A 14,210-nucleotide genomic window follows, 5' to 3' on the forward strand; every position below is an offset into this window, starting at 1 on the left:
TTAAAAAAATAATAAGCACCACCCTAATTTGATAAACAACCTGGACAAGATGACCTTAAGAGAGCACATACCTATACTCATAGTCCTTGGAGCACAGTACTTATAGTAGAAAGGATGTTTTGCAAGTTCTCGTCTGTGATCGTTTTAATTTCCTTCTAAGCAAATGCGGGGAAATAAATATTAAATTGCAAATTGTTGAAGATCTACACAGCTCTGAAATTCCGAACTGAATTGCTACGGGCCTCCATCCCATACCCCTCTTGTCACTTGAGGGCTGCCTGGGAAAAAGTATGACCAGGAGGATTTGCAAGACTGGAAGACCCCATGGTTAAAATGCAAACTTCTTGCTCACTGGGGTCTGTCAGCGGTTCTCAGTCTGCAATATCCCCACTGCCCTGCCTTCCCTGGCTCACTCCAACCCCCACTGCCTCGAATAACTCACAAACCACCTTCCTTAGATTTCTTAAAAGGCTCCTTATGAAGAGGACAGCACCTCATTGCCATCAGTGGAGGTCCCTGACATTTAGAGAACCTCACTCAGTAATGGCAAATGTGATAACTACAAAATATTTCCCAGCACTTGAGAAATGACTCCCTGAAGGCTCTCTAAAGAATAAGCATTCCCACTTCACTTAGCATGTGGCTAATTAATGAAAATTCAGGAAACTATATATTGCATTAAGTGAGGTGTACTTCACTATGCATATTTATTTAGCAAAATAAACACGCTCAGAAAAACACTTACTTTATCATTTAAGGTGGGGTCATTCAACGAGTAGAGCTTATTTGTAATGTCTTTTCCTATAAGATACCTAAATATTTCATAAAGGAAAGGTTCGGATTCCAGAAAGTAAGTTAATCTTTCTCTTGACCAGCATAAGAATCTGCAGTTATCGTCTGCAACAATGGTGACCTGAAAAGAAACACAGAAAGAAAAAGGTACATCTATGTTTATGAATTATAACCACAGTAATTTCGGGGAAGAGAAGAGCAGAATAATTTGGTGGATGCTATTACAGCAATGATTTGTCATACCAGTTAAATTAAAATAAGATCCATACAAATAAGCTCCTATAACTATGTGTAAAATTATGTTTAAAACCAAGCAATCTGCAGACTAAAGAAAAGCAAATTCTCCGGGTTTTGTTGTCGTTTCACGAGGTGACAGAAGAATGGCCACTGTGTCCATAGCACTGCTATAGAGCGTATTAGGCTGATGTTCCAGTTGGACGTATAATTTATGGCTAAGTATTTCTTTATACCCTGAAGGTTACAACAGAGGTTTAAGAATACAGCTTCAAGCAAAAAAACCCCAAAAAACTGAGGTAAGATTCGTGAGACCAAGTTACAGATGAAAGGCCTTCTCCAGCCAAGTCTGCCAGCACACACTAGAGGAGAAAACCGACTCATGAATTGGTTTTAGGGCCCAAGCTGTTACTAACAAATATGGCTAGCGAGGGACCTTCTCTGATCTTTCAGTCACACTATGTCTTGAGTGTGATCTTTCAAGACTAGCTCCAATGTAGCCCACTGGGGACACACACAGAGATCAGCACTGGGAAACGATATCCTTTCCTTGAGTCTTGTGACACAGAAAAGTGGGAAAGCACTATAATTGCACTACATAGAGTTCAGTGTTCCTCGAATTAATCCTTTCTCCAGAGTGGGGGATCATGCCCTCACAGCTCAGGGTCAAGAAGCTCTTCCTTCCACGCAGGTCCCCTCCCTTCAGTTAGTACTTCTCCTCTGAGCTGCATGTGGCACTCACAGCACTGAATCCTGGCAACTGTCTTTCCTGAGCACAATGGCAGGAGGGGCTGTGCAGCTTCATGTCAGAATGTCTGTCTTTAACACAGAGTGTGCTCAGTGCATGTTTACTGAGTGAAGCAATTATCAAATGAACATGAATACTGCTGAAGGCAGTAACCATTTCTCTATCTCAACATTAAACCCCAGGCCTATCCAGGTAGGAAATTAAGAAAGGTTTGTTTAATTGATATGAAGCAATATCTGGGCCTCAGGGCAAATATTTCAAAAGGAGCTCTTTCCCCTTTGCTAGTCACAAAATTAAACATGTTTCAGATGACAGGGGGTTACTTATGTCCACTAACAGAGACAACAGAAAAACCCAGCTTCTCTCCTTATGTCAATAGCTGAAATCAGAGAGTTTGGCCACCTTAAAAAGTGGTCAATATGCCTAGAAAGAAATTAGCAATTATTTATTATCTTAAAAGTAGGAATCTCCAAAACCAAATACGCTGGATTTAAGAAATGTATTAGCAGCTCTGTGACTCCATAAAATACTAAATTCCATTCATTCTTTCAACATTTATTATTATGAAGGCACTTAATGCTGACACTGTTCAAGGCACTGAGATTACAATGGTGAACAATAAAGACAAGATCCTTGCCCTGTGAAGCTTACATTCTAGTGAAGGAAGCTGATAATAAATAAATGAAATACGGCACTCTCGGGTAGCAACAAGTATTTGACAAATACAGAACAGGGGAAAGTGGTAGAGAATGACTAGGGAATCACAGTCACATATAATGCCACTCATTTTATATAAGTATTAATCCTCAAAATTGCCTTTAAGAAAAGACAGGTAATAGTCTTCCCTATTTTTCAGATGCCAAATGAGAAGCACCAAAAAAGCAATTCACGAACATACGTTAATTAGTGGTGGAGTGAGCACTTCCGGCTTTCAGCCCGGGCATATTTTCCCACCAGGCCAAGCCCCTACCCAATGTGTCCAATATTCTTCAAGGTGACCAAATAGAAAGTAATCTGGCCTAGTGAACAAAAGGCTGGCTCACAGAACAGCTGAGCACATGTCATAAAGTTGATATTCTAGTGGAGGAAGCCAATAATAAGTAAAAACATATGACAAAAAAGATAAGATTTATAGGATGAGAAGTGTAAGGTCAAGTCAGCCCTTAGGAGCTCCCGGAAACAGAAGACGGGTTAAGTAAAGGCAAGGGGACTGAATAATATCCTACAGGAGTGATTAGAGAAAGGTGAGCCCAGGTACTCACAGCGGCCTAGCCACGCCCGGAAGTGCTGAAGAAAGGGTTTGCAGAGTTGAGGTGCCTGCATTTTGCAAAGCTGTCATCCATGACTTTGGAAAATATAATTCATGTACAGTGGGACATGGAGTTAAAAAAGGAGCTGGAAATCATCCAGGAGAAGAAATTGCATCTAGGTGATGGATAAGGCATTTAACTTCTTTTCAATTGTTTTAATAAACCTCATTTCCACTGAGGCAATGATACTTTTAATATGATATTATATTTTGCTTATTAGCAAATCCATTTCTTATGAATGGGTTGAAAAATTCTTTAAACATGGTTAAATTATTATTAAGTTTAAACTTAACAATAGTATTTAAATCATAAGCTATTGCTGCAGTACGTATGAGTAACTCATGAATCCATAAGAGCAAGTATTTAGTCAGAAGTGGGTAGTCAACGATTTCCTGTCACAACAGTCAAGTAAAATATTTTAATGAAGAATTTTTAAATCAATATTGGAATATTTAAAGCTTCTGAAAAATAAATTTGCTTCTTGAGGTGTTAGGGTAACTCAGCAGTGACGTACTTCAGTTCTTATGAAGAATTTTACTGAAGAAATGGAAGACATGAAATCATTTCTTTCAGGTAGAGCTCAACTGAGCATTTGTAACCGGGTTTGCTGTGATTACCTCAAGGTACTGGATCAGTCCCTCTCTTTAGAGTCCACACCACTCTACACCCTCACACAATGAGAAGATGATACACAAGCCCAAGAGTGTCTGAGGGAATTGCTGAATGGGCTAGAACCGGAAACAGCATTCTGGCAGTATGACTGCTTGACCGGCCTCAGGGAAGGATTTATTATTTTCTTTATGTGTTGTACATTTCACACACCAGGAACATGAAAATGTCTTAGAAGTGGTCTATTCAGCAAATTCTCAATGAGTTCTCATAAGCATTAAAACACAGCAGAGTCACAGAAAATAGCATGGTGAAGGCTTAGGGTGATGGGGTGTGGGTGCGGGAAAGGGGTCAATGGGGGAATGAAAGAGGACATCTGTAATACTTTCAACAATAAAGATAAATTTTTAAAAATACAGCAGAGTCAAAACTGGCAGATTAAACTGTTTCACAGCTTAACCAAAATATTTATTTAATACTAAGACAAGGTTTCATTTAAATACAAGTTAAAACTTAGTGTTCATTTATTTCACAAGAGCTCGGACATCTGCCTCCAAGGCATTCTCCTTCCCTTAAATTCAATAAGCTTTGATTTTGGGGCTTCACAGCATAGAACGTGCTATCAACTATGGGAAGGCAAAAGAAAAAATGCAAAAGAAAAACATGTAAGTGGCAAAGCTCACTGAATATAAGAGAACTGCACAAAGAAGAAGAAACGGAATATAAAAAACTGTACCTTTTATAATAATGATACTCAAAATTCTATTAAGAGTTCTAAGTTGCAACTTTGGTCTGGAAGTACCAAAACGACCGTAAGCACCTAGGGAGCAGCTGTAAGTTCAGAATTTGTTTTCTCAACTCTACCACTGTGTCTGTCACTACAGTTACCACATGCACCTGAACATTTGCCCTGCAATCTCAAGGGACAGTCAAGTCCACCTGCCTTTCTTTCCTCCTTTCATCCTATTGTACAATTCATTAGTATCCCTACCAAAGAATAAATTGAAATAAAAATGTAAAGGAAGTAGCTCCTTGTTCAAATACTTTTAACTGTTCAGAGTTAGAGAAAAATGAGACTAGTAGGTAAAGAGTATGTGAGTGGAACAGGTACCACTGACAATTTCAAGTGTCCTCTGCCATGGGCACAGGTAGTAAGAAGTTGGCCCTGGGAACACATGACATTTTCATTTGGGAACTTGCTTCGGTAAGAGGCAATATGCTCCTACACAGATGTGCAACAGCTATTTTCACTCTTGAATAACTGCCAGTGGGAACATTTTGTACACAATCTCTCCAGAGGGCTCACTCTGATGGAGTCTGCACCAATTGTACAGGATACAGGCTCAATGATGCTGGAGTGATTGTGATCCACTGCTCAGTTAGGAAAAGCCACGCCAGACTCTATGCAGAAGAAAGCTGACTGGTGCTTGGAAAGGCTGGATACATACCCTTCACCCAGCTATGGTATGGAATCTTCACAGCAATTATCAGGAACATTTACCAACTACGAAACCCCAATCCCAGTCCCCAAGAAGAAAGAGTACTGTAACTACTGGTAGAAATTCCTTTTTTTGTTAACTTAATTATAAATAAAATAATCTGAAGTCCAGGAGAAATGATAGTATATGTTATATCCCTTGCCTCTCAGGGGCCATTTGCTTCTGGAAATGAAGGAGGTTCAGTTCCTAGCCTCTCCAAATCCCACCCTCTTCAGGATCATATGAGACTGAGCTATTGTGTAAAAAGCACTTGCTACTATACACGGAGAAATGAATGCAACAGATAAAATTTGGGCTTTGGAAAATGAAATTGTAAGGCGGTCAGAGGAAAGACGGAGAGAGGAAAAAACTGGCCCTGTTCTAGTCTGTAGACAGTGCTGATTGAGGACACAGTAAAATCTCGGTGCATAGCTGACTCTCACAAACACAAGATGAGAGTGTCAACTACAGAAGCCCGGATATAGCATTTGCTTTCTTCCATAGCTTAGGCTCAAGCAGCTCAGGAATAGCACTGCACCCAGTTAGTGAACTTATCTGAGACCTTCTAGTAAGTGCACATCACCCTAACAAGTTGTACTGTTACTCGGGCCAGTTACTCAGGCAGGGTGGGAGTAGGGCAGGGCAGAAACCATTGCAAATAAGCTAAACTGCACGTCTGTAAATTTTCCCTTTAATCTCCATGCGGCATCCCAAATTGTACAGCATCCAAATTGTATAGCATCTAAAAATGAGACTTGAAAATAAGATCTGTCATCAAGAATCACTGACTTTTCCTCCCTTAGGCAATAACATCCCCTTCTATTCCATTTCTTACCTACACAGGTTTACCCTCTTGCTCAGAAGCAGCCCTGCTCAGAGATATTCTCTTACTGCTGTTTATCTAGAGGCTGAGACTAAAGGAAGCTGTCATCCATTTTCTTGGTTACTTCCCTACCAATAATGAGGGGAATAAAATAGGAGGGCTGGGTACTTAGGGAAAGAATCACAACGAAGAGCCACAACATGGAGCAATTTTTTTTTTTTAAGATACAAAAAGAATCACATTGAGTGGTCCATGTTCAAATTGTTATAACTATGAAAAGCTTCATTCTCTGACCTTAAACACATTCATTAACTATAAAAGAGTAAAGTGATTAGAATTTCACAAGTATTAACAACATAAAATTTCCTAGGGCAAAGCCAGTTTTCTGTTTTTCCCAAATAAAAGCAACCAATTACATGTTTTAGAAACACTGATTATCTACAACTGACCTTTTCCTTCTTTCTGTAATAAAAGTATCAGAAAATTATAAAAATGCAAATTAGCAAAAAGAAAACAAAAATAGCAATCAAACTCAACAAACCAGAAATAACAGTGTTAACACTACGCACAAATTAGGATAAATCTTTCTAGACTTCTTTTTGTGCACATATATGCACATTTAAAGTAATATATAAATAAGATCATATTATATATACCACACTGTAACCTCTTTTTTCAATAAATCAAGGCCATTTTTCTATAATATCCTTTGGACTTGAATGAGACATGAACTAGTTTCAATCTTCTTTAAAATCAGGCCAGATTTTAAAAGCTGTCATCACAACACAAAAAAATGTAACTATGTATGGTGACAAATGTTAACTAGACTTATTGTGGTGTCATTCTGCAATATATACAAATATTGAATCATTACGTTGTACACCTGAAACTAACATAATGTTATATGTCAAATACACCTCAATCTAAAATAAATACACAAATAAAGTAAATATCCCCCCCAAACCCATGCCAAACATACCTGGAATTTTTCACCTTTGTGCATCTGAGTTGATCTAAACTCAGGAGAATCTATAAAGGCACAGGGGTAAATGTTATGCAGAAAATGTCCTCGATATGAGACCTTCATTCTGGTAACAGAAATTAATGTTAATAAACATACAATATTTCACAAAATAGCAATGACAATCCTTAAAATCTCCATAATCTTACGGGTTTTGATTTTATACTAAAGTTTTAAAGACTCCACAGATGACTGACATAATTAAAAGTACTTCCTGAAGACAAGTGCTTATTTCAAAATAAATTTCACCAACAATAAAATAAAAAAGACAGGTTCCAGTATTGAACCAGGTATGTGCCTTCCAATGGCTATCCTCGCTCTGACCATACTCAAACTCAGGCACTTCTGAGAGAGAAAGGGTGGTATTAATTATTATGCTACAACAATATACACCAGGCTCTCCCCAGAAGACTGATATTCCTAGAAGTTATATTTATGATATTCAAAAAAATAATCACCCCTGAAACATGCACAAGCTTCCTGATCTTTAATGCCTAGTTAAAACCTACTTCAATTCTGACTCATTAACTTTAAAGTAAAGGGTCAAAAAAGATTAACAATGTTTACAATAGAAAATCCTCACATCAACAAGGTTGAGAGCGGCTAATTCCAGGTAGCTAACATGTTGCTCTGTAGTATTCCAAAATGCAGTCGTGCAATGAAGGTTCACCACCAACAAACTCTGTGCCCGCTTCCTCCATTATGTGGCATCACTCCCTTCCACTCATTTCCTACCCAAAGGCCATGAGAAGATCACTTACTTTCCCTTCAGGAGAATGCTCAGACGGTCATCGACGGAGGTTTTATCCTCTGAAGCGTAAGTCTGGCCCTTTGTCAAGGTTTGGATCATACAAAACTGCCCAGTTAATCTTCTGAACAAATCTGGAGGCACGCGGAGTGGTTCAAACAATCGCCGGTAGATGCCATGGAGTTCCTTTTCGATCTTGACCTGAAACGCAGCAACACCGAAACCCTGGCTTCTGTGCTCTAAACCCAGTCTTGAGAATCAGTTTGTAATACATACCATCACCCTTCCGTCTTTCAGTCAGCGGGCTCTTACACAGAGAGTAAGTGGTGATATAAGTGTAGATGCCAAAAGGGCACTTTTGCAGTTAAACAGAACTGAGAGCAAATGGGAAAGGTTTGCCCTTTTGATCAATCACATCTCTTCCTACGTGCTGTAAAGCAACTGTGGAGGTTTTAAATGTTGTTAGCATTCACCTTCCCACTCTAAGCATTTTCTGTAAGTAACACAAAACCTTTTCATTTTTAGAACAATATTGTTTCAAAGAAAGAAATTACACTAATTTTGAAATATTTAGCAAGAAAACAAACACACAAAATAGGAATCAACGTGGAAACACATTGATGAAAATACATACAATAAGCATTTTACTTACACGTAATCATTTAATGCATCAATATAGGAAAACAAACATCCACAGCTGCAATCATTGTAAATCGCTAGTATGTTTATTAAAGTCGCCTATAAATAATTAATTTTATAAATAAGCAAAGATATTCCCAAGTGACATCTGAATATCAGTAGACAAAAGAAATAATGAAGTTATGTGATGAAAAAGAGACCATAGTGTCAGGTTGTCTCATGTCTAAACTGCCCTAATGATTTAAAAAGTTTAAAAAACTCATTTGTATAACACATTTCATGATATTCAAATGTTTCACTTTCAGGCATATATAAACAGTAAGTCTCATCTGGAATGATATTAAAGGGTCTAAAGGTGTTAGATGCTCATTCTCAAGTCTGAACAAAGTACTCTAAAAGCTTTTTAGCTTTAAAATCTCTTGCTTACTAATTAACTTTTAGTAATTACCGGTCTTTTCTTGTACAAAAGATATGAAAGATGCAAAAGGTTGACACCGAGGAACACAGAGTTCCAGATCACGATATCCAAGGCACATCGGTAGAGAGTGGCCCACATGATGTAAAGGGAGCATCCTGTTGAACAACAAAATTAAATATGCAGGTGCTTAGAACAGCTTCAGCATGAAGCTTAATAAATTTGTAAAATAAACTGAACACATTCTAGAAATACCTAAGCGAAACACTGCATTAAGTTTCATTTTTTGTCTGATTATCAAAAAAAGAAAAACATGCTTTGTTGCATAAAATTTGTCAAGTTAGAAAATATTTTTTAAAACAGGAAAAATATCCACAATTCTACTACTTAAAGAAAACCACGATTGACATTACCTCTTTATTGACATTATAATACTTCTTTACAGTCTTTATGCATTTTTATCTGATGGCAAAACTACCGTATAGAATTTTAAAACCTACTTTTACTTATTGCAATTTTCCCATTATATTAAAACTCTTTGCATATGTAGTTTGTTTTTTTGCAGGTGAATCTGGAATTGTTTTTACTTTTATGATACATTATTAAAATATCCAAAATAATTCTATTGTAATTCTGAGTGTTAACAAGTCATTAACTCATATTAGTGTAAGAAGTAGTTTGGATTACAGAAAGCTACTGACTATTTTAGAGGTTTATTATCAGTAAACTATGGACAGTAAATAAAATAATAAAGTAGTGTCCTTTGAATTCATCCAAGAGGAAAATAATTGCATTTGGTTAGCCATTTGGAGTTAGAATTATCTTTACAGATACATTTATCTTATTTAAATATCATAGCAACCTTTTGAGATAAGGTTTATTACAATTTCATTTTAGAGATGAGGTAGCATATGTAGCTTTTAATGACTGTAACTGATTAAGCCATAATTTATCCAACCATCTCCCTACCGGTGGACAGACGAGATTTGAGGTATAATTTTTGATAAGAAACCAAAACATCTTTATATGTAAAAATTGATCTGCTTTTGTGACTGTTTGCTTAGGGGTAGATTACCTGACAGTAAGTCAAGGGAGTGAATTTCATAGCTTTTGATGATACTGAAGAATTGTTTTTTAAAAGGTTTCTAGAAATTTGCAATCCTACTAGTTGGGAATGTAAGTATCAAATTGTCATTACAAAATTTTTAAACTTTTTTTTAATCCCTACTCAAGGATATTTTTTCCATTGCTTTTCAGAGAGAGTGGACAGGAGAAAGAGAGAAACACTGACGTGAGAGAGACACAAGGTATGTGCTCTTGACCATAATCGAACCCAGGACCCTTCAGTCTGTGGGCCGACACTGTAACCATTGAGCCAAACTGGCTAGGGCAAAATTATGAAACTCTTAACTTGATAGTGAGGAATTTTGTATAATATGTATAATTATATTTTGCCTTTCCATGATTTTTGGTGAGTTGAATATTTTACCCAAATCTTCTAACCATCTGAATTTTAACTTGGTGGTTATCCATTCATCTATGAGAATCTTCCTAGTTTTTCTTATCCATTCTCTTACTTTAAATAAAGTAGCAATAGCTTCTTTTGATTAATACTATGGTGAAAAAGTTAATATATATATTTTAATTTAAAATAAAATTATCAATATGATACAAATATATCAATGACACTCACATAAAAGCTAACCTCCCATGTTAAAAAGTTACTCACTTGCAAATTTTTATTTCATCAGAATAATTTGGGGCATCTAAATAACATAAAATGTAAAACTTTAAATGTTCTTTAAATATTTCATAACAAAATTTGAAAAAATGTAAAATATTATTGAAATGAAACAAGGTAACCTAAAGGAAGGGGTGACTGGGAAGCTGGAGGACCTGAATTATAGTCCTGGTTAGGCCACTTTGACCTATAATCCACCAGGAGATCACGGTTTGATTCTCGGTCGGGGCACATGCCCACATTGCAGGCTTGATCCCCAGCAGGGGCTGTGCAGGAGGCAGTGGATCAATGACTCTCTCATCATTGATGTTTCTCTCTCTCTTTCCCTCTCTGAAATCAATTAAGACATTAAAAAAAAGAATCACTGGCTAAAATAACAAATTCAATTGTTTTAGTACTTTGATGTGAATCAATTTAATCTGCTTCATCGGGATACTAGAGCCAAAGAAAGTTTTAAACTGTTGTGTCTGAGTAATTGCTCTTATTGTTAATGTTGCTTTGCTGCCCATAGCAAGTATATGCCTACTCAAATAATAATATTTAAGACTATATAGTACTTACTATGTGCCAGGCACTATTGTAAGTCAAATGTGTACACACACTCATTTAATTCTCACAACAACCCTAGGAGGTGGTTATTATTTTTACCCTATTTGACTCATGGGGCAACTAAGGTATAGAAAGGTTTAACCACTTCCTCCAGTTACACAGTTAGCAAGTGCTGGAACCAGGATTCAAATCACACAATATGGCTCCAAAATCCACACTCCTACACACAAATAAATTTTCTGATATCTGGGAAATTCAAACAACATATGAAAACATACAAAAGTTTATCTAGAGTAAGTAAGAGAGCAGTATGGCATATGAAGGCCTATGTTCTAAGTTACTTGATATTCTGCTAAGTCAATAACGCAGGCATATTTTTGGTATGCTACAGGCCTGACAAGGAACTCTCTAAAGCTCCCAGTTACAAAACCCATCTGATGTCAGTTTACAAAAGTGACATAAAAATCTCACGTATCTTACCTACAGCTAACAGCCCCCTAAGAAGTATCATATGGAGGTGAAAAGTAGTTGGAACAACCAACCCAACTGCAAAAAAAATATTTGCTACATGAAAAACTAGATGATGTATCTCTCTCCAGTTTTCACAAGTGGTCTCATTGGAAGGCACAGGTGTAAAACCTATTGAAGCTGATTCTGCCAGCGGGCTGGCCTCAGTATAATTCATCTTGAAAATTCCTGTAAAAACAAAAAAAAGGACAATCAAAAAAATGGCAGCTGTATTTTATCACCCCGATAGGTGTTATATCAAAATTATTTCTGTGAACTAAATGTTGGTAAGCAGACTTCTCTGGTGATTATGAATTAGAGAGACCAAAATCACAGCTGTCACATACTGAATCCTTATCTGTTAAATGATAATAATTCCTTTTTTTTTTTTTTTTTTAAATATATCTTTATTGATTTCAGAGAGAGGAAGGGAGAGGGAGAGAGAGAGAGTTGCAACATCAATGATGAGAGAGTTGTCACTGATCGGCTGTCTCCTGCACGCCCCCAACTGGGGATCGAGCCTGCAACCTGACCGGGGATCGAGCCTGCATGTGCCCTGACCAGAAATCGAACTGAGATCTCCTGGATCCTAGGTTGATGCTCAACTACTGAGCCACTCCCGGACAGGCAATAATTCCTCATTTGATTTTATGATTAACATTTGACTTTATCATTAAATGAAATAAAATATATAAAACACTGAGCATAGTGCATAACTCTTCTCTGATATATATGTATCTGTAATATATATATATATCTGTATATAAACATATATGATGGTGAGGGAGAGAGGAACAGTGGAATTAGCTAATCTAAAAGATAATCACCAATGTTTATAAACTGCAGCAATTACAAAGTTATTTAGCATAGCCTTACATAATATTTCCAATAGTGACACGAAACCCAAAAACAGGAAAAATAACTGGAAAAACTGATTTTTGGGAATATTTTGAAAAAACTAACACCTTCATTTTTAAATATGAAGGCTTAGGATATTTTTATATTGTTGTGAAGGCATTGTATCACACATATATACACTATGTTATCATATATGTACATAATAAATACATTACTACAATCATTTATATATACACAGAAAGATATAACATTTACTCCTTTTACTGTCTAATTTAAATCTCTATTTTCTTTGCCATAAAAATCCCAGTTGGTTGCACCTCACAAATTGAAATGCAGTAAGCTTCCATTTTACTTATATGTAGATCATGAATATATACTTAACAATTTAATATTAAAATCTGTAGCAAATACATTTCAAAGAATATATATTTTACAAAAAGTGGCACTGCTTTCTGATCATATTACCTATCCTCCACCTTTGATACCTAAAAAACTCTTTCCATGCCCTGGCCAGGTGGCTCAGTTGGTTGGAGAGTTGTCCCGGCATCAAAAGGTTGCAGGTTTGATCCCTGGTAGGGGCACATACTAGAGACAACCAATCAATATGTGTCTCTCACATTGATGCCTCCCCCCCCCCCCCCCGTATCTACCTCTATCTCTATCTCTCCCCATCACTTCCTCCCTCTCTAAAAAGCAATGAAAGCATATCCTTGGGTGAGAATTAAAAAAAATATGTTATTTAAAAAACACACAACTCTTTATATTATTAATTATACAAATTGGTCCCTGACAAAAATGATGTAGATTTACAGAATAAGTGAATTATTCTATTTCAAGAAAAGAATTTCAAATGGGAACCAAAAATGCCTTTAAATTTAATTTAAAATACGTATTTCTTTTCAAGTAAGGTCATGCAATTAACCATACTTTTCCATTCATTTTTTCATCATACTAAAAGTAAAGGTCTTAGGTGGGAAAATGATTGGTATGGGTTGGGCATTTGAAAAGGATGTTATTAGACAAATGTGTAAGAATTCCACATCTCTTAAAGATGATAAAAAAAATACACACATGAACTTACAAATTGTGAATGAAATGATCAAGTCAAAGATCTCTTCACATAATTCTGAAATAGCTCATAAATATAAGAGAAATAGTTGACTTAGTATTGATTTTCTGCAAAAATGAAAGAAATCATAAAAATTCAACCACTTTACAAATGTTTGAATCAATAAAAACAAGTAGCCTATTGGGATGGGGGCATCATTATTTTAATAACTCTACTTATACAAAGTTCGCTTTCAAGGACCAAATCAGAATTAATCTCAGTTTCTGCAGGAGGGAGAATGCTATTAAATGTCCTGTACGACTCATAAGCTAATGCCAATGCCAATGTCAGCTTATGCATTAGCATCACATAAGCTAACGGCAACGACCATTCCTATTGCACCTTAGAATGTGCTTTCACTCCCATTGTCTGATTCGTTCTTCTAACCACCCTGAGCTCTCCGTGAGGTAGGGACAGTGTCATACTCATCCACGTAGAGAATGCCAGAGGTGAGAGCCATACAAAAGGGACACAAACAATGCGGGACCCAGTCAGAAATCAGGTTCAGTCTCCCCAAACCTCAGCAGTAAAGACTGAGAATGCCTGGTCCTGGAGTTCAGGAGGTCTGTTCTACACCACAAGCCCCAGAAAGCCACCTAAGCCAGAGAAAGTCACTTCTGCTCCTTGGGT

General features: G+C 36.7%; 1 protein-coding gene across 2 annotated transcripts in view; it reads right to left on the reverse strand.

Annotated features, from left to right (window-relative positions):
* The window catches only part of POPDC1 (popeye domain cAMP effector 1), a 31,456-nt gene that overhangs the window by 15,164 nt on the left and 2,082 nt on the right, over positions 1–14,210 (reverse strand). For both annotated transcript variants that reach the window (XM_087817536.1, XM_087817537.1), the window contains exons 2-6: positions 11,588–11,803; positions 8,851–8,975; positions 7,777–7,964; positions 6,974–7,082; positions 746–913 (exon numbers count right to left, since the gene is read on the reverse strand). In XM_087817536.1, the coding sequence (XP_087673662.1) occupies positions 746–913; positions 6,974–7,082; positions 7,777–7,964; positions 8,851–8,975; positions 11,588–11,803 (806 nt within the window). The remainder of the gene's footprint in view (positions 1–745; positions 914–6,973; positions 7,083–7,776; positions 7,965–8,850; positions 8,976–11,587; positions 11,804–14,210) is intronic.

This window comes from Miniopterus natalensis, chromosome 5 (assembly GCF_054644295.1).
Source record: "Miniopterus natalensis isolate mMinNat1 chromosome 5, mMinNat1.hap1, whole genome shotgun sequence".
NCBI lineage: Eukaryota > Metazoa > Chordata > Mammalia > Chiroptera > Miniopteridae > Miniopterus > Miniopterus natalensis.